General features: G+C 35.3%; 1 protein-coding gene across 1 annotated transcript; it reads right to left on the reverse strand.

Moving 5' to 3' along the window:
* Positions 1-3,918: 3,918 nt before the first annotated feature.
* On the reverse strand, positions 3,919-21,193 carry LOC107861736 (WD-40 repeat-containing protein MSI4). Its single transcript, XM_016707087.2, has 15 exons — positions 20,736-21,193; positions 15,532-15,595; positions 14,896-14,982; positions 14,736-14,798; positions 10,190-10,255; positions 9,958-10,035; positions 9,801-9,876; positions 8,831-9,026; positions 8,366-8,447; positions 7,595-7,668; positions 7,278-7,389; positions 7,086-7,160; positions 6,534-6,613; positions 4,517-4,616; positions 3,919-4,190 (listed from the first exon to the last, which is right to left on the reverse strand). Exons 1-15 carry the CDS (start codon positions 20,879-20,881, stop codon positions 4,098-4,100), a joined length of 1,392 nt encoding a protein of 463 aa, XP_016562573.1. The 5' UTR covers positions 20,882-21,193; the 3' UTR covers positions 3,919-4,097.
* Positions 21,194-23,821: the final 2,628 nt, after the last annotated feature.

Here is a 23,821-nt window from a genome sequence, read left to right on the forward strand (position 1 = left end):
CTTATTTGATACATCTTTTTGCCTAGGTATAACTAATGCAAACATTAGTTATACACTCTATTGTGTATTGAGGTATGTACTACTAATACACATCATTTCCTACTATTAGTAATACAAAGACTTTAAACACACGCATTGACTTATTAAATGACCTTAATACCCCTCAATTTCCCTTTCAAAATATTTCAATTTCTTTTCCCACCATTTTAATTTGCAAAAGTGAATTTTCTCAAAACATTTCACAATTCCTTTTCCCACCATTTTAATTTACAAAGATGAATAGTTGGTTTAAATAACTCCAATAAATTTTTGCTTTGCTTCGAGGGTTTTTGTAAAAGATTAAAAAAAAATTGAGACTATTTCTTAATTTTACATCTTGTATTCAATTTTTGTTCCAACTATGCTAATCCGCCGGCATAACATTTCATTCGCAAAGACGAAGGGTCTTGCAATTAATCCTAAACCTCTATATACTAATTCAATAATACTAATTATGTTTGGGATGGCAAAAGAACTTTGTTGCAAAAAAGTGTACAAAGTCAAAGAAGGGTATTTTTGTAAACAAACATTTCTTTTATTAAAATTATGTAAGATATATTATCTCTAATACATCAAACCAAATAACGTATAAGAAACAATATCAGCATAACTAATACAAGCATAATTAATACACTATATTCTACATTGTTCTTATAAACTCTACCAAACGACTCCTAAAGGATAGGGGGATAAGTCTCATTTTACTTTTCAATTTGCCACAAATTACATGAGTGGTGGATCCTACATCTTTCATATATTTCCCATTTAAGTTTAATTTGAATATGGTAAGTATAATTACTTACCTTCTTTTTTTTAAAGTAAATTATTTAAATTTAGTATATTTAATTAATTTAATAAAATGATCGTTCATATTAATTAATTATAACTAATTAATATGTTATTCCTATGAGTTATCTATGATTACTACTAGAAATGATAAAATTCTGTTAGCTTAAGCTGGAAAGCAAAGCTTAAGTATCAATCAAATGTGCTAACTCCTATCCCTTTTTCGATGTGAGATAGTCAACCCTTTTTCGATGTGAAATACTTAACACTCCCACCACGCCCAAACCTCATTGACTGGAGCATGAACACAATATAATATGGGGGCCCAACATCGGTGAACAAAGATCTAGGACGTGAACACAATATAATATGAGGCCCAAACCTAACTGGAGCGTGAACACAATATAATATAGGGGCCCACCAACAACGGTGAACAAAGATTTAGAATGAGTCTGACTCTGATATCATGTTAAGAATGAATCTTGAGCCTAACTCAACCTCAAAATCTAGCTCATGAGGAGGATTGCTACTGATCCGTTTTCGATGCGGGACTTTAACACATAAATTACTAAAACCCCAAGATTATCAAAAACCCCTAATCATTCAAAATATTGTTATTAACACCATAATCCAACAAAAAAAGACTCATATATTTTTGTCTTACAAAAAAATAAAAAAGATTGAGTGTCGTGAACATACAGTTTGAAAATCTCGAGGATCAACACCAGGAAGATAAAAGGAGTGAGCTGAAGATAACAGAGAAATGAAGATGCCAATGAGCCACCACAATGATCTTTGATTATCCATCTTCATCACTCAACTGTGAACAATGGAGCTACACACCCAGCCTTTTTCTTTTATGCAACGAAAACGAAAACTACAGTATTTTATAAGTAGTAGTATTTCTATTTACAGGTTTTTCTATTTAATTCTCTTTTTTTGTGTTTCTTTATTCATGTTGCTCTATCCGTTTATCTCATTCTTTTGCCCTTATGATATGTTTACCAAGTAATTCAACATTTTTCTATTACTAATAGATTTATTTTTAATTAAAAGAAATTTGAGGTAAGAGAAATGCGAGAGAAGATTATAATATAGGAGATCAATAATCGTCAATAACATGAAAGTAATTTATTTTATAAGCCTTTTGTAATTTTTTATTTCTATAATAAGTTAGTCGATTATTTTAAATTGTATCTTAAACATTAATATGACATTCTTATTAAATTAATTTTTCAATCATATATTTGGAAACAGACTCTCTGTGGCCTGTAAGATATAAATGAGATCTACTTACATTCAATTTTCTCATACTCCACTAATGAAATTACAGTGAATATGTAATGATTTCGATCCTACAATTAATATTTAAAGTAACCTAAGATATACGAATTAAATTATCAACTTTCACGTTGTTATTTGCATTATTTTAGTATCAAAAAAACAACATTTGGCATTAAGCATTTGCATTATGGAAGCTCACAAGGTATTTATGATAATTTCTTATCCGAGTTTCCGAGAAAAGTTTAGTTAGACACAGAATTTGAACCCAACTAAGCTGGTCTAAGTGAATCAACCATATTTAGATGAAAAAAAATATTAAGCCAATAACTACTCGAGCTAAAATAGAAACACTTTCATCAATTTGATCTTCTTTACAGAAGATATATCAGTAATGTTGCAATTATTACTTGCTACTGGGTGTAACTTGCAATAACTGCCGCTTTGTTTGGAAAAATAAAAAATAAAAATAGTAGTCCGCAGTGGCTGCAAGAAATTATGGAATTTATATATATACAGAAAATTTAATGAAAATACCACGCGATATTACTAAGCTTATGTTCATTTTAGAAAATCTAATAAAAGGATGCGCGATCAAGTAAATAGAAAAGTAGTCTTGCCCCGCAATAAGCATATTAAAAGGATTATAGAGATAAGAATTTGATTAATAAAACCTTCTATCACTCACTGATTAGTTTTTAACTATTTTCTAGCCATTGAAATCCCACACTTCTATGCTTGGACCTTAGGGCTCGTCTCGTACGAGGGATAAAAGATAACTTACCTCGAGATTGATTTAGGATGAATTATTGATACAAGACCAATGGGCTCCACTCCTTTGGGATCGATGCTTCAAGGATCACATCTATGGATCCAAGATTTAGTTGTTTTGGGGGAACAAATACGTGTGTGGATGATAGCTTGGAGCGCGGGAGAAGCTACATTTGATGATGTCATCCACGGGAGCATTGAGCCACGACGTGTTTGGAAGATAGTGTGGGCTTCGAGAGAGCATGGACACCCATAACATTATTTTGGGCTTTGAGTCACTTTTGGGCCCAATATCTTTTAGGGTCACTTTTGGGTCCATTGTGTAATAAAGACCCATGGCCTATAAATAGCTAGTTTGCCTTCATCTTAAGGAGAGATTTTTGATGATATTTGTAGCCTTTTTTGAGAGCCTCTTTATCCTTGTGTTGATGATTTGCTTAGAAACGGAAATCGCTTGGGGGTTCCGGTTCCCTTGAGGTCACGTAAGAGATAGGTTTAGGTTGTGTGTGATATTAAAGGTCCAAAAGTGAAATAAGCTTTTGGATTGTTAATATTACATCTTCATTTGTCTATCTATCTATCTTCACTTTCTTGTAATCGTTTGTCTATATCTAATGTAATCCATTTGTGTTCTTGTGTTGTTGTTATTGCATCTTGTTCATCAAGTGTTTTTATTGTTTTTAGTGTGTATTACTCTTGATGTCACTTCCTTTCTTATTCTTCTTATGAATCCGAGAGAGGTCATCAAAGGGATCCTCGGTTCTTCAAATCGTTGACTATTTTGGTGTATGTTTTTGTGCCTTTCTTGTATCAATTATCCTAAGTTAAGTTGGGATAAAATCATGAGATGACTCTACCCGTGACAAGTTATGCTGGAATAATAGTAAGTATTATTTTTGTCCAACATTGAGGAGGGGATAACAATCTTGGGATTAACACTTGTTACCCTAACCAAACGAGCCCTAGTGTTCGGATTAGAACTGTGGAAAGAAAGATCCACAGTATATTTTAACCAAACGCCAAATAAAGTCAACGAGAAGATTTAAAGTCTAGAATGTGTTTTCATAAATCTTTTAAAGTCAATGATAAAACTAAATAAACTCATTCAATACATAAATCTCAAAAGCTAGTCATTTGATAGAGTCAGCAAATTTCTAGCTTGGTGTTGTTCTTCCCATTAACATGGCTTGAACATCTGTGACATCACATATCTGGAGATATTAAGTACAAGTAAGCAGGTGAGACTTGAACTTCTCCAGTTCACTTAGAACCTCATCATGTGGTCTGTAAATGAGATCAATCATTCGCCATATCTGCAAAAGATTGGACAGTCAGCTCTAAGAAACATCAACTAAAGATTCCAATGCACGACCACATATCATATTTGGGCTTTACATAAATGACAAAAGCAACAAATTTTCACAGAGAACCAGATGTCATTCAAACTTTATCAGGCTCCCTCATTGAATTTATTGTGCGCCAACCATCATTTAAAATTTAATAAACGCAGCATAGAATTCAAACACTAATTTAATCAGTAACCATCAGATACTGAAAATTATAATATGTATATGTAGGTCGACTTAGTATGAAGGATAAAAAGCAACTAACCAGCATAATAAACAAGTTAGGATGTTACCTGTAATGTACCACCTCCACCAGTTTTTTCACCATCATCTGAGACACTAACGATCGTCCATGGATCTGACACATTCCAGTGGAAATCGACCACCTTATCCCTATTTACATTCACAAAGTTAGAACTCCATCCATAGAGTATAAATGAATGTAGGCATTAATTTACGTAGTTTTCTTTTTCAAAATAAGCAGGCATAAATATAAGTGAGAACTCTCTGAGCTCCCCTAACAAAAGAGAAAAGAGAATCTACTCTGCTTTTAATTAATCCACTTGTGTACTTGTGGAGTTGACATTAATTTTACCCGTAGCAGTATACTGCAATCTCATCCACGAAGCATATCGAGAATGAATTGCGAGGCAGTATTAGTAATGCATTTTTAAATGATTGTTTAGCTTGTAGCATCAAGGACATATTTGACAAGATAAGCAAAGGTATTACCACCAACCGCTTTCAAAATATGAAAGTGCATCAAAGTCAACTATCAATGGACGATGTACTTTTGTTACATAGATTAATGATATTCAATCATTTTGAATTTTTACTTTGCTCATAATTTATAGTAAGTTTTAGGTTTTATGAGAGCTGCACACCAAACTTTGTAGCTAGTAATTGGCATGACTATGTAGTAAGTTTTAGGTTTTATGAGAGCTGCACACCAAACTTTGTAGCTAGTAATTGGCATGACTATGTTAAAGATAGTCGTGCCCCCCCTCATCTTCAAATCCTGGGTTCGTCTCTACCCTCAATGTTTCGCTTATCAGACCTTCCCAAATGTTCAATTAGAGGATTCCCCATATGCACTTAGTTTACTATATCTACAGAGATGATTTTATCTCTAAACAACTGTGTTAGCCTACTATGCCTGTCACTGAAGGCTTTATGTTTTTACCACAGTTATTGAAGCTTGATAATCACAATGTACAAATACAGAAGGCATCAAGATGGTTTTATTCCAAATGGAATATATGTAAGACATTTCTTAACTACCCAAATCATTGTCAGTCAACTCTAACGCTACAAATCCATTCCATACACAAGAAAGGATTGTTTGTGGATGGGTAGCAGTTTATATTTGAATAGGAAGGTGTGTTATTGAAGACAATACCGATCTTCAGAAGCAGGCATGGTTAGCTGTGTCTCAAGGAGGAGGAAAATCAACTCCTCCAGTTTTCACTTTGAAGAGAATTGAAAGAATGAAGAATGAGCAGTTACGAACTTCTGGGTCAAGAGATCCTATTCAAGTGAATAGAATGATTTCTCGGTCATGGACGATTTATCGAGCCTTGCGGAGGGGATTTATAGCTTCCAATCTGGATCGCAGGAGATTGCCAATATCCTGATGCACTGCACAGTGCCAATGGATTTACCGTTTACATGGCCGAGAAATATCCCTAGAATGCAATTGCTACTTATGGCTACAGAGGTTGTTAGGGAAGCCTGCACCAGAGATGTTTATCTATGCAGCAGGGCATCTATAGTACATGTACGACCATAAAAATTAGACACCATCTTGGTGCAAGGTCAATGAAATGATTGTTTGTTGACACACAACAATAAAAATATCACTGGCGTGGAATTACTCTTTTCGTTATATAGAACTTGCCACCTGACACCCACCACCCCACTATTTTCACTTTTTTCTTTTCTTTTGGAGACCCAGGGTGGGTGCTTTCATAATAATAGGGCGTTTGGCCATGAGAACTTTTCACCTTTTTCCTAAAAATTATTTGACTTTAGTGAAATAGTAGGGTTTGGCCATGAGAATTCCAAATACAATTTGGAATTGTATTTGAAAAAGTTCTCCATCTCATTTCTCACATAAACTCAAAAACAACTCCAATTTATATTCATGGCCAAACACAACTCCAACTCAACTCCAAATTTTTTTGGTTCATGGCCAGACGCTTACTAAGTCAATCAGAAGCATCCCCACAAACGCATTAAGGATATAGAAGGAAAAGAGAACTGGAACCATAAAAACAAAATTTGGTATAAAATGGTACAGAAAATTTATACCTATGTCCAGCATGACAAAAGAATAAGCCAGGAGGAGATGTTTTGCGTTTTGTACCAGCAGAGCTCTCCATCTTACCAATCTGGGAGAAAATAATTTTCATAAAAACTACTGACAGTGAAGTATAATTTCTTTTGACAATTAGATAGGAACAAAGTCCTTAAATCATAACAAAGTCAGCACTTGAATGAAGCAAATGATACGCTATAACCATGTAAATATTGACAGACAATAGATAGATCAAAGAAAAGGCTTATTAATATCGTGAAGCCTAACAAATAATGTCGCCTTACTAGGAACAGAAGGGTGCTTAAATAATACCCAAAAAAAAAAAGTAGCAATCAATTTAGAGCCTCTTCGGTTTTATTCATAAAAACTCTGGTTTTCAAAATAATTGGATAATATGAATAGATTACTTTATGCAAGTCATGAAAGTGTCTGTTGAAAGAATTACAAACAACTAGATTTTCACCATTAACGAGAAGAACTTCCTCAGTATATGGTCCATATGGAAAGGTAAGCAAAAAAGAAATAAGAAGATAAGGATCTCTAACCCTTTCATGATCCCAGATGTTCAGGATACCATCTTCTGCCGAACTTCCAAAGACTGATGATTTATCTGGGGACCACTGAAACAGACAATTTTTATCAAACATCAGTGCAGGTCGCATGCAAATAGGCTACCCTTATCAACGTAAATAAGGGTGAACAGCAAACCCAAGCAAACATGTCAGTAACTCTCAAACCTGTACACAAAGCACAGCAGCAGTATGGGCCTCAAAGATATGTATAGGAGATCCCACACCCCCAGAAGTTAGGTTTCGTCGATCAAACAAGCGGACGGTGTTGTCTGCTGACCTGAAGGAGGCATAGCTATAATCTTAAGGCTTCCATAAAAATTGAAAAGCTTCCATGGAATCATGGAACCAGACATACACACACAGGGAAAAAACAAGGATAAACATCACATAAACATTACAGAAAGCTTAATTGCATTTTCAAGGATCAACCTACTTAAAACACCTTTATATAGTTCAACATGATGAACAGTTACAATCATTACCCAGTCAAAATATAATTTACATCGTGAGGATTCCAATCAACACAATGAAGATCAGCATTGTGAGCCTTTTCTACCTGCAGGGAAAATTTTCAGTTCGCGCAAGTCCAATTAGAGACATGATAATGACTAAAAGAAGCAGCAAATAATATAGTAATGATCATAGAAATAAAAATGATAAGAAAAAAAAGAAGGGAGACATTTCAGCATAATTAAATGGAAAGACTGATGATAAGTGGAAGAGTCAATAACTTAATGGGTTGCAAACATTTTCTATACCAAGAAAATTACATGGGACCCATTATAGTCTTTGCAATACAACATTTTCTCAAATCTATTCTCCGAAAAGATTAAAATCTAATGTACAGGCCAATAGCTCTCCTATCAAATACTAAACTCCTATTTCCAACTCTTCCCTAAATAAGTGTGCCAAGTCAAACTAATTATTAAATTGGATGGACGGAATAGAATACAGAAGTCAACAAGTACCTAGCTTTGGCATTATGTGGTTTTCTTCTGAAAGGGCTATACAAAAAAAGTATATGAATTATCACTACCCCTCATAATTAACAATTATGCATCGCCATTTCTCCTTAAATCCTGCTCTATTCACCACCACATATCGCCAAGATTTACTATACTCAAGCTTAATTACCAAATATCGCCAAGATTTACTACACAACACAAATAAGTGAAGTTCTCCGCATATCCACAAAGAAAAGGTATAAAACAAGATAAGTTACCAAGTGCTTGAGTAAAAGATACGAATACAACCTTGACAACAGGAGACCAACCAGTTCTTGCATCCCACAGTATTAGGCAGGAATCATCTCCAACACTACAAAACTCCTGTGCACTTTTATCCAAAAAGAAGAATCCAGTAAGGATGTGTTAAGCCAGGATAAGCTATGAATAAATTGCTTTTCTTTCTTCTGTCTTCTTCGATTTTTTCCCTGTATCTTTTATATGAAAAGTGGCAAGTAAACCACTTCATCCAGGTAAAAAAGAGGAATAGAGGACTAGAATGGCATAAGATTGAAATTTCTAAGACATGATTGAGAAGAAAAAGAAGTCTGACATGTGACGTGACAGCTCATACGAGTATTAGCTCATCTTCAGTCAAGCTCACGTTACATGAAGGATTTTTAACCCAAGCAACATCAAGTATCACAACTCCTAACAAAAAAACTGAAGGACTAAATTAAACATCTTATACAATGTGGGAGATGTGATAGCTACCTGAAAGGGCAAAACTGAACATCTTCAACAGTATCATCATGTCCTTGGAAAATACCTCGAGCTTGAACAGTAGGGCCATCGGCAGAAGGTTTCGGGTTACTTGCTCCAGATCCAGGAGACTTTGCATCACCCTGGTCTGCTGCCAAAGTAGACACATGATCATGAATGCTCCACAGAACGACCGATTTATCCTTCCCTGCAAAAATGAATCCATGACTGCATTAGCTTTATTATACACAAGCTTGGAAAAGTTCACATATCTGAGGTAAGAACTAAAGGAAGTCATAACAACTGACTGCAGGCATTAACGATGGTAAGAGGCGGAACTCTGATGTGTTCCAAAAGTTTCCCTAGGTCACTACAGATCTCCATTAAGGAAGAGACTATAGTCCCTTCAACACAGTTCATGTGACACTCTTCTAGAAACAAAATACACCATATAACTCTTAAATATTTCGGAAACTGCACATTCATTTAATAATTCAACTTTAGATAATAGCATGATGTTCTTCATCAAACCTTGATTTGATTTTGTGTCAATTAGGTTGTGGCATATATTGTTACTTTTTGAACGATTACGGGGATGAAGGTGTCCATTATACAGGTCCCATTTTACCTAGCCAGAAGCAATACAACACTAAATCCGCTCAGGCATCAAAAAAGAAGAGATTGTTTTGTAACGAATAATATGGGTTACCCAGGTAGCTGAAAATTGCTATCCAAGGAATGAGCTGCAAAAAACATACTCCACCACCCGCCACAAACGATCAGAACATGCCATTAAGGGGAAAAGTTAAAATGAAATAGAAAAGTTCTGAAGATTGCATCGGAAGTATGACCAACTGGCTACAAGTTATAAAACAATACATTATCCGTTAATAGCGCCCAGCTAACAATGAGATGATAATTGGAATAAAATTAACCACAAAATCCTTGAAAGAAGATAACATTCAATGACAGGTCGGTCAACCTCCAGAGAGCACAAAAGGCTCAGAATGGCCCATTGCAAGCGCAAATTCAGCATTGTCTTGATGTCCTGTCAATACCTGCAAGTAAATATGGACTATCAGTTACTACTTATAAGAATACAAAGTTGACAAACTGAACCTATTGTTTAGAAAACCCACCAAGTCTGGTCGAGAATAATTATTTACTCCCAAGGTAGCATTACGATTAGGTTGAGACTCAACATTCCAAATAAGAACCTGATTCCAAAAAATTTCAAGGTCACTTTAAAGATCTCAATGGAACTAAACACTGATATGGACGTCAAAAAGAAACAGCAACCACCAGGGTGGAAACAAATGTGTACGATAGGACTATAAAATGAAATTGAAATATTCAGAAGCAAATGCTTACATCAGGACTGTCGGTGTGTGTGGCCACTATCTTGCTATCCTGAGGCAGTTCCCTGATTCGATTCACCTGAAATCATATTACAGAATGTCAACTGATTTGTTAAAGCAGATTATTGTCTTTCCATGTTATGAGTGCATCTGTAATTGATATTATTAAGCAACACAGCTCCAGCATTCCATTTTTATAGTGAGAATAAAGGAGGAGAACAATTAAGATAATTGAAAGGATTCAGCAAGAGTTCGATGAACAATTTCATCTTCACAAGAGAAAGTCCAACTGACACCGAAAGAATCATGACGAATAAAACAGCTGCACAATTACATTGGAAACTGACTATGTGGAAGATGGTGTTGGCAGAAGTTCAGTTAATCTAACCAGATATTGGAGCCTCTGCTAATACTCCCTATTGAATCTCTCCCCAGCCTGAATCCAAATTTATCTTTTTAAAACCTTTTCTATGATGACAACATCGTACAAAATCACTCACCTACAATATGCAGATGACACTCAGATTTTCTCTGGAGCGGTGGAAGAGAACATTTTGATACTGAGGTCCATATTTATAATTTTTAAAGCAGTTTCCTTTCTCCTCATCAAGTGGAATAAGAGTTTCATCTACCCCATAATGAAGTGTTGGAACTAGAAAGTGTGGCAACAAAGCTTGGTGGGACAGTACGGGAACTTCCAACAACTTATCTTGGCATGCCATTGGGAGCAAACACCAAGTCCATAGGGATATGGAACAGGGTCATTGAAAAATGTGAGAAGTAGTTAACAAGCTGGAAAAGCCAATATTCATACAGGGGAGGTAGACTGATTTTCGCAAATAGTGTACTAGATGCACCACCTGCCTATATGATGTCTATTTTCCTTGTCCCTCCTAGTGTGATCAAGATGATTGATAGAATTAGAAGAAACTTTGTTCTGGGAAGGTACTGAAGACAAGAATAAATTCCACTTAATGAAATGGGAGGAGTTGATGGTGGGAAAGAAGGTCGAAGAGGTGGGGATGAAAAATATGAAGTTGCAGAACCAGAGTCTCATGATGAAATGGTTGTGAAAGTTTGGGACAAGTGACAACATGTTATGGAAGGATGTGATTTGTGCAAAGTAAGGGTTAGGAGACAACTGGGCAACTAACATGGTAAATATTTCATATAGTTGCATAGTGTGGAGAGCTATCAGGAACCTGTGGCCTGTGATGAAAGCAAAGATCAACTACAAGGATGGACAGAAGGTTTCCTTCTGGCATGATAATTGGATAGGTCGAGTCCAGATCTTTCAATTTATGTTTACAACAACAAGCTAAAATGTGGACTGGGCAACGTTGGAACCTAAATTTTAGAAGATATCTAAACGATTGAGAAGTGGGTAGAGTAGCAACTTTCTACTCCACAATGGTAGCATTTAACAATCTGAATGACGAAAGGGATACGAAGGTACGAAAGGAAGAAGGGCCAGGAATTTTCACTGTTGGATCAGCATATAAGTCACTAAACTTATCAAGCCACAGAGAAGAGAATCGGCCATGGAAATGATCTAGAAGACCAAAATTTCATACAAAGTGAATTGTTTCACCTGGTTACTGGCAAAGGAAGTTGTCTTGACACATGAGAATTTCAACAAAAGAGGATTCCATTTGTGCTCAAGATACTTTTTCTGTGTGGAGAGCAAAGGGAGACAATCAAGCATCTCTTTTTACATTGCAAATGGACCGCTAAGATGCCCAAGGCGTGGAGATGGAGCACGATGATTCCTTTATATAAGAACAAAGGAGACGTTCAGAGTTGCAACAGCTACCGTGGTATTAAGTTGTTGAGTCATACGATGAAGATTTGGGAGAGGGTGGTGGAACAGAGGTTGAGAAAGATAGTGCCTATTTCGGAGAATCAATTTGGATTTATGCCTAGTCGCTCAACGACTGAGGCAATTCACCTAGTGAGAAGGCCGGTAAAACAGTATAGAGAGAGGAAGAGGGATCTGCACATGGTGTTTATCGACTTGGAAAAGGTTTATGACAAGGTCCCTAGGGAGGTTCTGTGGAGATGCTTGAAGGCGAAAGGGATCCCTGTGGCGTATATTCGGTCGATTAAGGACATGTATGAGGGCGAAGACCCGGGTAAGGACGGTGGGAGGGGACTCCGAGCATTTTTCGGTCTTGACAGGGCTGCACCAGGGTTCGACTCTTAGTCCATTTTTATTCGTCTTAGTGATAGATGTGTTAACGCCTGATATACAAGGGGAGGTTCCCTAGTGTATGTTCTTTGCAGATGATGTAGTTTTGATTGATGAGTCGCGCCGAGGTGTTAATAATAAGCTGGAGGTTTGGAGACAGACCCTGGAATCTAAAGGATTCAGGTTGAGTAGGACCAAAACAGAATACTTGGAGAGCAAGTTTAGTGATGCGAGGCAAGAAGACGAGGTAGTGGTGAAGTTGGAGTCACAGGCTTTTTGTAAGAGAGAGAGTTTTAGGTATCATGGATCTATGATACAGGGGAATGGTAAGGTTGATGAGGATGTCTCCCACCGTATTGGGGCAGGTTGGATGAAATAGAGGCTTGCCTCAGGAATTTTGTGCGATAATAAGGTGCCTCTTAAGCTTAAAGGTAAATTTTATAGAGCTGCGGTCCGACCGGCCATGCTATATGGGGCTGAGTGCTGGCCGGTTAAGAGTTCTCACGTCCAAAGGTTGAAGGTGGTGGAAATGAGAATATTGCGTTGGATGTGTGGATTTACGAGGGCTGACAGGGTCAGGAATGAGACTATTCGGGAGAAGATGGGAGTAGTTTCGGTAGAGGATAAGTTGTGGGAAGTGAGGTTGAGATGGTTTGGCCATGTCATGAGAAGGGTCACGGATGCCCCAGTTCGTAGGTGTGAGAAGTTGGCATTGGAGGGTTTCAAGCGGGGTAGGGGTAGACCTAAGTTGTACTGGAGAGGATTGATTAGACGTGACATGGAACAGTTACAGCTTACTGAGGACATGACCTTCGATAGGAAGGTTTGGAAGAAGAATATTAAGCTAGAGGGCTAAGGAGTGGGGTCGAGTCGTAGTCTGTAGATAGGAGGGTTAAGGGTAGCTTGGTTGGTAGCTCTAGGTTTGGGGGACGGAGGGTCCTTGGTGGGTTAACTATACGTCTTGTTTGTGAATGTTGATTCTTTGTTACTTTAACATAATGCTTGCCTTTTGGTTAATTATACTTTATTTTTGTGGATATTGGTGCTATGTTATTTTATCATTTTGCTTGCCTGTTGGTCTAGAGTCCTTGGTCCTGAGCCGGGGGTCTATCGGAAACAGCCTCTTTACCCCCGTCGGAGGTAGTGGTATGGACTGCGTATATTTTACCCTCCCCAGACACCACTATGTGAGAATATACTGGGTATGTTGTTGTTGTCGTTATTTATTTGCCTAAGTTAGATAAACTGGGTGAAACCAGGTAGCATCTGAGAATATTTCTATGTCCCAGCATGCATTTGGTGGACAGTGTGGAAGGACTGTCCACACTGTCCACCAAATGCATGCTGGGACATAGAAATATTCTTGGTTTCACCCAGTTTATCTTCCTTATTTCTCCAAAAGGTAGCAATAAGGGTTGTCACTCATTCTAATAGTAGTAGTTAGGATTGTCCACCAAATGCATACTGGGACAACCCTTATTGCTACCTGGGTGAAACCAGGTAGCATCAGAGAATATTTCTAGTTCACCTGTTGAAGACAAGCAAAATGGCATTAAGAGTGTGAAGATGAAATGCTTAGCTCTATTTTATTTTTGGTGTAAACAATATATATTAGTGCAAACCGAAGACATTTTGATGTCTTAGACTACATGTAATAAATAGAGAAGGAAGAACGGATGTAGTATGTAATACTTTTGAATAGGTACTACATCTTTTGGATGTAGTGCCTCTGTGGATATATATAGACTAACTGTTAACATCCTCAAAAGAAATACTAAGATAAAATTTCTCATGGGTCAATTTTGGGCTGCATATGAACCAAGTTTTAAAATGGGCGGAACCAAGCAGGTCAAAATGAGCCCAGTTAATAAAATAAGTGGATTCGTAACCCGCCCAAACATAAACGGGTTGGCAGGTTTAGGCTAATTTTGACACAACAAGGTAATATCCATCATTGTAACGGTACACCCTATGAAAAATTACCTCTATAACATCTACACCCATAATCTATAAATTATCTTTTTTTCAAGTTATCGTATTATTTGTTGTTGTTTTTGTTGTCTCCATTATCTTTTGTACATTGTTTTTGACTTTTTTTCACTTCTTTATTTTCTTTTCAACGGATTTTGATATGTTGTTGTTGTACAACATCTAAACAATAAAATCTAATTATGAAATAAACCAAAAAGCTATGTTGCTTGGATTCTTCAAAAATATCAATAGGTGTGTGTCGGATTCTCCAAACGTAATGTAATTTTGGAGAATACGACACGGGTGCGGCATCGAATATGAAGAGTCTGCACAACTTAGCCAAAAAAGAGAAAAATTCATTTTTGGATCCTTTAGTAAGATAGGGCAAAGAAAGATGTACCTCGCCAGGATGAATAATAGTCTTGAACTTTTTTACAAAAGGCGAACGTGATTCTTCATTGAACTGAAAAATAGGCAATCAATATCATAAAACGTGAAAAAGTAGAAAGAACAACAGGAAGAAATAGGAAAAAGCTTGCATCTATGCACATGAAGAACACCTGAGATATGTGTTGTGCTGCTGCAACCCTAGGTTTTACAATTTCACAATTAGCTATGACAAGCGTATTTGGACAGCTACCATCAGTCTGCAGGAAGGGGAAAAAAAGGATTATGATGAAAGTTGAGGTCTTAGCAGTGATGTAAGAGAAACATGAGATGACTGAACTGTAAGGATGTGATAACAATAACTACCACATTCACTATGGAATTTAAAGTAAAAACTGAACAAACAGATATTCTTGATACATCCAAGCTCTTTACTAGCAACCTAACAAGAATATTGGCTAATCTACCATGTTTACCATCACAAAAACATAGCATATAAATGTCAAATAGAAACTGCCCAGTTTGATTTGCATTTTTCAAGGCATTGACTCTATCTTGAATCCCACTTCCTGGTCATGTATAGCTGAGGTCTCGGCAAATCTTTGGCATGAATAAGACTAATCAATCCTTCTCTCCAATGTTCCATGAACCACCATCAACATGGAAAAATTCCCTAATGGTAGTGCAACATATTTTGACAAAGTACCGAATTTTTGCTAAGAAAAGATCATTATGCACTTCAAGTCCAAACCTGGCGAAAAACCGAAAACAATTCTAAAAAATTAAAGGACACGAAATGATCATCTTGCCTGCTCGGAAAGGTAGAGGCGCTGGCGGCTTTTGTAAGTTGCTTGCTCAAACTGGGGGCCCCATCTGAAGGAGAAAAATCAGTAATCTCAGTTATTAGCATGCACAGATAAACAAGCAAAGAAGCAATACCATCAGCAAGAAAAGGCCGAAGCATCAGTAAAACAGTTAAATCTCTGAAGAAAAAAAAGACTCATAAATAAAGAGAAAAATATAAAAAAAAAAAAAAAAAAATTGATAACCGTGGTGTCCGGGCCAGCTTGAGCGCACCTCGACGAAATCCACGGATACCTGCCACCTCCCACCAGCAACAGGTACCAGGTAACTCTGTCCACCAAGACTAGAACAGATGGGAAGAAAACACCTAGTGTTTTGTCTTTGCTGGGAATTGAACCTGAGACCTCATGGTGCTCATCCCAACTTCATTGAACCACTAGGCCACACCCTTGGGTGCTGAGAAAAATATAAAATTCTAAACCAATTGTCAAAGAATCAGCAATCAAATACGCCAGACAACCTACATCCGAGCAATAAATGAACCAATATTCTGCGAGTAACTTCACTGTCAAACTTAATGACAAGATTGGCCCGAGTTTGATTAAATTTGATGTCACTTGACAAACATCGAGAAAATACTAGAAGCTTAACTGATGTCTACCCACATCCTCTCCTGTCCTCACACAAAACAGATGTAGAGAAGACTACTTGGATAAGTAAAATCTGAGTGTATCATTTGTAAACCCTTAATTATGATTTTCACATGGATGTCTAGCGTGATAGGAAATATCTAAACGCAAGTTTTTCAAAAAGTAGCTTCTCAAAGAACTACCGCCACCCCCACCCCCCATGAACTCACAGACACCTAAAACACCCAAAAATGGAAAGAGGGGGCAAAGTTGAAACTCTCGTTAATATATGATTCAAACAGATAAGCTTAGAAAGGGTATGTACATGTAGGAAAGATGATGCATAACATCCTCTTTATTATGATTTTATTGTCATTTGTTATCTTCAAAATTCATTATACACTAATTATTTTGTTTTTGTAAAGTAACACATTGATCTTTAACTAAATATGTTAGGACTAGATTTTATCATGATACTTTGTCACTTCTCTTTATTCAAACAATATTAGTACTTGAACCATTACAAAACAATGATACCGTTTCTTGTTCGTGTTGTGGTAGTTCGAGCTAAGTTTATTATAATCGTGATAAAGTAATTGTACCTTCTGCTAAAGTCTATAAATCATGAAACTTTTTGATCTACCCAACTTTGAGGTTAGTAAATTGGCTAATTTTACCTTAACTATCAGTTACTTACCAAACCTCCTCAGCATATATTTCTAACAACTCACTTAAGAAGAGTTGACTTTGAAAACAAGCTCTTTGGGTGTTGTTTGGATGCTATTATGATTATGTCTCAGAAGTGAATTGTTTACGAGCATATTCATAATCAATGTGAAGGGACACCTTGCTTATCTTGGCTGAACATAATTAGAATTATGAAAAACAATTATTTGGTTATGCTATTTTGGGATTTGCTTTAACCTTAGCTATTGCCTTGTTTTCCTTAATGATGGCCTTCTTAATCCTCCTTGTCTTTTAGAAAAAGAAAAGAGTGGAAGCGGCTTTATTTGATCTGCATTTTCTTTGGGGACTTAGATTCAAATTTAATGTGTCTCACAATCGAGAAAAATTAGGGGATCATTTTGGGTCTGCGACGAGTAGGTTCAAGAGATGAGAGAATTAAGGATACAGTACTACAGAAGAACAATAGTATGGGGGGGGGAGTCTGAACATGAACATTTAGAATAATTTTTTAAAAGGTTAAATACATAGATATTTTGCTTTTTATTTCTATGTTTGTAGATTAATTTTCAGAAACAGCCTCCCCATCTCCAAGAGGTAGGAGCAGAGTTTGCATACACTCTGCCCTCCCCACACACTACTCTGTGGGATTTCCAATGGATATGTTGTTGTATTTTGTAACTTGTTTGCATCTACTTGATGCCATTAACGAAACCAATTGGTACTTTGCACCAAAAATACACAAATTTTCACTATAGAGATTAGGACAAGAGTAATAATTATTAACAAATGCACCAAATTAAAATAATAAGCAGTTCAAAACGCTAAATGCAGCGAACAACAGGGAGTGCGAGTTAACAAAAACCCTAGATATGGAGATGTAGAGGAATGAGGATGTGAGTGAGTATAAAAATACGAACCGACAAGAAAGGGAAGGTCAAACGAGGCTATGGTTAGTAAATCAATCGTAGATAACAGGAACCAAAGACTTCCACTAAGTGTAATCTTCGTCTACCAATGGCGGCGCTTTTTCTCTGCCTTTCTTCGCTCTCTTCTTCATTTCTCCGTTTCACGTTTTCCTACCTCTCTACACTGCTCTTTTATTTAGTACTCACTGCTAAAGAGACTTTTCCTTACTATTACTGTTAGAATGAGGGACAACCGTTATTGCTACCTCTTGGAGATAAAGAGGTTGTTTCCGAAAATAAGTTACGAAGTATAGAAGCAAGAAGCAAAAAGCAATATATATATTTGTTCTTTTAAAATAATCATTCTAAATATTCATGTTCATTTTATTTTTTCCTTTCTTATACAAATGTTATGTAGTAATGAGTTTCTATTTAATAAGCCCCTAGTCTCTGGGCACGTGCATTTCACGTGCAAGTCCAGTCTTGTACACGCGATGTTGTCACATGATATTAATTTTATTAAAATACAACACCTTTAATTTTCTTTCAAAATATCACCAAAAATTCTAAATACGGCAAGGAGAAAAATCCAATCTGATGAGGAATAGGAAACCCTAGGTTGTAAAATAAGTGTATCTAGTACCGGAGCTACTATATTTAAGTGGAATCCTAGAAGGCACATACTGTTCCGCGTGTTGGGTTGTCCCTCATTTTAATAGTAGTAGTAAGGAAAAGTCTCTTTAGCAGTGAGTACTAAATAAGAGCAGAATAGAGAGGTAAGAAAACGTGAAACTGAGAAATGAAAAAGAGAGTGAAGAAAGGCGGAGAAAAAGCGCCGCCATCGGTAGACGAAGATTACACTCAGTGGAAATCTTTGGTTCCTGTTATCTACGATTAGTTTACTAACCATAGCCTCGTTCGGCCTTCCCTCTCTTGCCAGTTCGTATTTTTATACTCACTCACATCCCCATTCCTCTATATCTCCATATCTAGGGTTTTTGTCAACTCGCACTCCCTGTTGTTCGTTGTATTTAGCGTTTTGAACTGCTCATTATTTTAATTTGATATATTTGTTAATAATTAATACTCTTGCCCTAATCTCTATAGTGAAAATTTGTGGGTTTTTTTTGTGCAAAGTACCAATTGGTTTCGTTAATGGCATCAAGTAGATGCAAATAAGTTACAAAATACAACAAGATACCCATTGGAAATCCCACAAAGTAGTGTGTGGAGAGGGCAGAGTGTATGAACTTTGCTCCTACCTCTTGGAGATGGGGAGGCTGTTTCTGAAAATTAATCTACAAACATAGAAACAAAAAACAAAATATCTGTGTGTTTAACCTTTTAAAAAAGTATTTTAAATGTTCATGTTCAACTACGAACATATGAATTGAAAGGAATAAAAGACATTTTGTCTATCAACTACGAACCACACTCCTAAGGCTAAACGCCTCCTATATCTATATAGCTGGGCCAATGTATCCCCAGTAGATTCTCCTAATCTTCATTAGCTCTCCGGTCTTTAGATGATCTTTTGTGAAAGGAACCAACAAACATTTTACTTTTTGCTTCTATATTTTGTATTCCGTCTGTTTCAGTTTGTTTGTCTTATTTTCCTTTCTAGTCCATATCAAAAAAAAATGTCTCTTTCCTTTTATGCCAACTTTTCAAATTAAGACCACGAGATTAAATGACATTTTGGTACATTCTGCATATCTTTAGTTTAGGACCACAAGATTCAAAAGCCCTATTTACTTTAAACTTTGTGTCAAATAAAAATCATACAAACAAATTAAAACATAGGGGAGTAGCTTATTTGCATCCCTTTGATGCCATTAATGAAACCAATTAGTACTTCGCGCCAAAAAAACACAATTCACTATAGACCAAGTATTCCTCCCTCTGTTTCAATTTATTTGTGTTACTTTCCTTTTTAGACCATTTCAAAAAGAATGTATATTTCTCTTTTTGTTAACTCTTTAAAGGACAATTTATTACATTCTGCATATTTTTAATTTAAGACCGCGCGATTCAAAAGTTTCTTGCTTGTTTGGCCGTGAAAACTTTTCACTTTTTTCCCGAATCAAACTCCGGAAAACACAGTTGGCCATAAAATTCCAAAAAGTTCTGTTTTTTACTTTTTTCCACTATTTTCAAAAGTTCCAAAAACAACAAAAGCTTTTTTCAGTTTTTCCACTCTGAATTACTCACGAAAATTCAAAAACAACTCTAATTTATTTCATGGACAAACAACTCCAATTTCCAATATTATTTTCACTTTGAAAACGAAACATGGCCAAATAGATACTTAATCTCTTAAAAGAAGAGATGTGTCAAGTCAAACCAAACAAAGAAAACAATAAATGCACCAAAACTATCAATGAGCAACTCAACAAGCTAAACACACCGAACAATAGAAAAGCACGAGTTAACAAAACCCTAGATACATTGAAATTAAGGAAAAACAGAGGAATGAGGATGCAAGTATATATATACGAATTGACAAGAGAGGGAAGGCCAAACACAACTCCAATTTTCAAATATCATATTTCACTTTGAAAACAAGGACTATTTTTTTTTTCTAATTCACAATCAAACATGGCCAGAAACCTGTTTAATCTCTTAAACGCAAGCCAAAATCAGAAAAACAAACAAAGTAATAAATGCACCAAAACTAACAACGAGCAATTCAAAAAGCCAAACGCACCGAACCATAAATAGTACGAGTAGGACAAAACTAACAACGAGCAATTCAAAAAACCAACCGAACCATAAATAGTACGAGTAGGCCAAAACTAACAATGAGCAATTCAACAAGCCAAACGCACCGAACCATAAATAGTACGAGTCGACCAAAACTAACAACGAGCAATTCAATAAGCCAAGCGCGCACCGAACAAAAGACAGCACAAGTTAACAAAACCCTAGATACATAGATAGAAATTATTAAAGGAACATGAGTAAATGTGCTTATATATATATACGAACCGACAAGAGAGGGAAGGCCAAACGAGGTTATGATTAGCAAGCCAATCGTAGAGAACGGGAACGAGTGATTTCCACTGCGTATAACGCTCCTCCACCGACTGCGGCGCCTCTTCTTCTTCTCTGCCTTTGTCTGCTCTCCCCTTCATTTTCTCTCTGTTTTTTCACGTTTTCCCGCCTCTCTGCCTCTGCTGCTGAAAAAGGCTTCTTTTTTTTTCCTACTACTGATGGAAATGAGAGGGAGAACCCAACACGCGAAACAGTCTCTGTCCCTTATAAGATTCCACTTATATAGTATTCTTAAACATTCATTTTGGAAGAAAAAATGAATTATGGTGTACTACTTAGCTTTTTCATCTTACCATATTTGGATTTTGGTTTTCCTTTTTTGGTGGTGTTTTGAAAAAATAAAGTTGTAAAAATGATATTTGAATTAGAACTTGTGCTGGAATAAGTATTTTATTTGAAGAAATGATGAACTTTTGTGAGGTTTTTCTTTTCAATAACATGGTTAGAATCACTTTTTGGTTAGAATCACTTTTTTAAATTTGAATGTGTAATTGATAAGTAATTGAAGACTATTGTTCGTAATATTCATGTTCTTTCAGAAATAATACGAGAAGATAAAGTATGAATTGTTAAAACTAACGTAGATATTTTTACATGAAAAAATTCTTGCTCAAACGAAGCAGAAAATTACAGAAGGAATTTTCTTAACTCAAAAGTAAGAAATTCAAGGTTACAAACTCCTTTTATACATCTAAGGAATTGTTCCCAACACCCAAGTCTCTGCCTACTGTAATTTTTGCAAATAGAGGCGACGTCAGAATTTCAAGATTAGCGGAATTTTAAATGACTACTGAAGGATAATGGCTTGTCTGTCACTAGTGACGTCCGCAATGGTAAAATACAAGTATATAAGTTAAGAATGGATTCTGAGCTAATGATTGAAGTTTAACTTTGTCAAGACAATTAAGAGTGGTAATTCAATGACAAAAGTTGTGCATAATATGGAAATTGAAGCAGGGATTCCAAACGTGTAGCTTTTGTTATATTTAAGCTCTTTAAATTAAAATAAAAAAATAAATGAAATGCGACATATTGAAAATTTAATGGGTGCACGTGCACCTCATTCACACACATGTGTCCGTCTTTATTTCCTAATTATCAATTCTTTGATGACTATATTCAAACAGTAAAATTCATTTACAAAACACAATAATAATCGACTAAAAATGTAATCAAAATCTCATTTTGAAACCATAGATAACTCAAAAGCAATATAGATATATCTTGATAGAATCAAGTTCTTTAGTTATAGCAGTTGATTTTTCTTGAAAGCTCTTCACATAGAACATTTCTCAATCTAATATCTTTCTTTTTGGTTGTGGTTAAAGTTCATAAGTTTTGATATCGTGTTGTATTTTCTTTATCTTTATAGTATTCCTAGAAATGAGAGCTTCAACATGTCTGTTTGTAGATATTAAATAAAAGTCTAAGGGTATTAAGGTCATTAAATGAAATTTACAAGAATCAATTTGCTTATAAAAATTATCTTTCTGTTGTGTTATTTATACTCTATTAAAAGCTTTATAAAAAGTCCACCTTTTTTTATTTAATTACATATTATGTCCATAGAGAAAACCACACTTCTTCTAGGGTGTGTTTGGTATGATGGAAAATGTTTCCCTTGAAAATAAGTTGATTTTCTACTTATTTTCTCATGTTTGGTTGGTGAGTGAAAAATATTTTTTGAAAAATATTTTATGGTGTTTGATTGGTGAAGAGTGTTTGATTGGCGAGTGAAAAAATATTTTTTTAAAAATACTACTAACTGTGAACTAGTATATCAGTATCTCTAACAACTCAAAAATTTGTAAGAACTAATTTAAGCATAACAAAGACTATCAATATCGAATACTAAAATATTGCAATCACTAAATTTAAGCAACTACTAATTAGCAAATATAGGAGACATTTTTCAACATTTTGTCAGGACAATCTCAAGATACTACAATCAATAGAAATATAATGGAAAACAAGCTTATTTAATCTCATGAAACAAGTTACATCGATGATAAAATGAAATATGCAATTAGCAAAAGATGCATATAAAAATAACAATACATTCAACGAACATTCAACCAAATTCGGGCTTCACTATTTTTTATTTCAAACAGTAAAAATTTGAAGCAAAACACAGTGAAAAATATTTTTGAGTAATGTAAATTTTTTAGAAATGTGAATTTTTTGAGTTATGTAAATATGAGTGTTGTTGGGATGGGGAAAAGGGGTAGGGATGGGGGCATAAGCCACATTTATCATTTTTCGAAAAATAACTTCCTTTGGTCCATGAGGAAAGTCATTTTCCCTCAAATAGAGAAAAATGAATTATTTTGAAAAATATTTTTCCAATATTTTACTACAATCGAACAAGAAAAAATAAGAAAATATTTTCCACAAAACATTTTCTATCATACCAAACACCCCCCTATTCTATTACCATCATGCCCCTACCATCCTCTGTACACAGATATCATTAAAGGATAGGGGGTGAGTCTCATTTTACTTTTCAACTTGTCACTATAAATTACATAAGCAGTGGGCCCTACATCTTTCATATATTTTCCATTTAAGTTTATTTTGAATATGGTAAGTGTAATTACATACCATCTCTTTTTAAAGTAAATTATTTAAATTTAATATATTTAATAAAATAATTATTCATATTAATTAATTATAACTAATAATTAATATACTGTTCCTATGAGTTATTCATGATTACTAGCAATGATAGAATTGTGTTGGTTTTTATAGAGATGAAATAATCATTTTTGTAATTTATAATTTGAGTGTTAATTAGGAAAAAAATTACCTACACACTATGTATACACCATGCCAATATATGCATGCCATGTATTTGAATTTAAAATTTATATTACTTAATTATGATTAATTAATATTATTTTAATTTATTTAATATTATTTTAATTTATTTGGTCACTTGATCATGGTAAATTACATGAGTTTGATGTATACACTTGGTACGAATAAATTTTTACCATTATCTGGTGGCTTGTAGTTATTTA

The sequence above is a fragment of the Capsicum annuum genome, chromosome 3, assembly GCF_002878395.1.
Source record: "Capsicum annuum cultivar UCD-10X-F1 chromosome 3, UCD10Xv1.1, whole genome shotgun sequence".
Classification (NCBI taxonomy): domain Eukaryota; kingdom Viridiplantae; phylum Streptophyta; class Magnoliopsida; order Solanales; family Solanaceae; genus Capsicum; species Capsicum annuum.

What these genes read in the sequence shown, in the direction of transcription:
- LOC107861736 (XM_016707087.2), bottom strand. Translation starts at nt 20,881, where the DNA reads ATGAAGGGGAGAGCAGACAAAGGCAGAGAAGAAGAAGAGGCGCCGCAG. An exon ending in TGGCCTTCCCTCTCTTGTCG is followed by an intron (nt 15,596 to 20,735) that starts GTTCGTATATAT and finishes TTTCTCCTTCAG; the next exon opens with ATGGGGCCCCCAGTTTGAGC. An exon ending in GTTGGTCTCCTGTTGTCAAG is followed by an intron (nt 7,669 to 8,365) that starts GTTGTATTCGTA and finishes TTTTCCCTGCAG; the next exon opens with GTAGAAAAGGCTCACAATGC.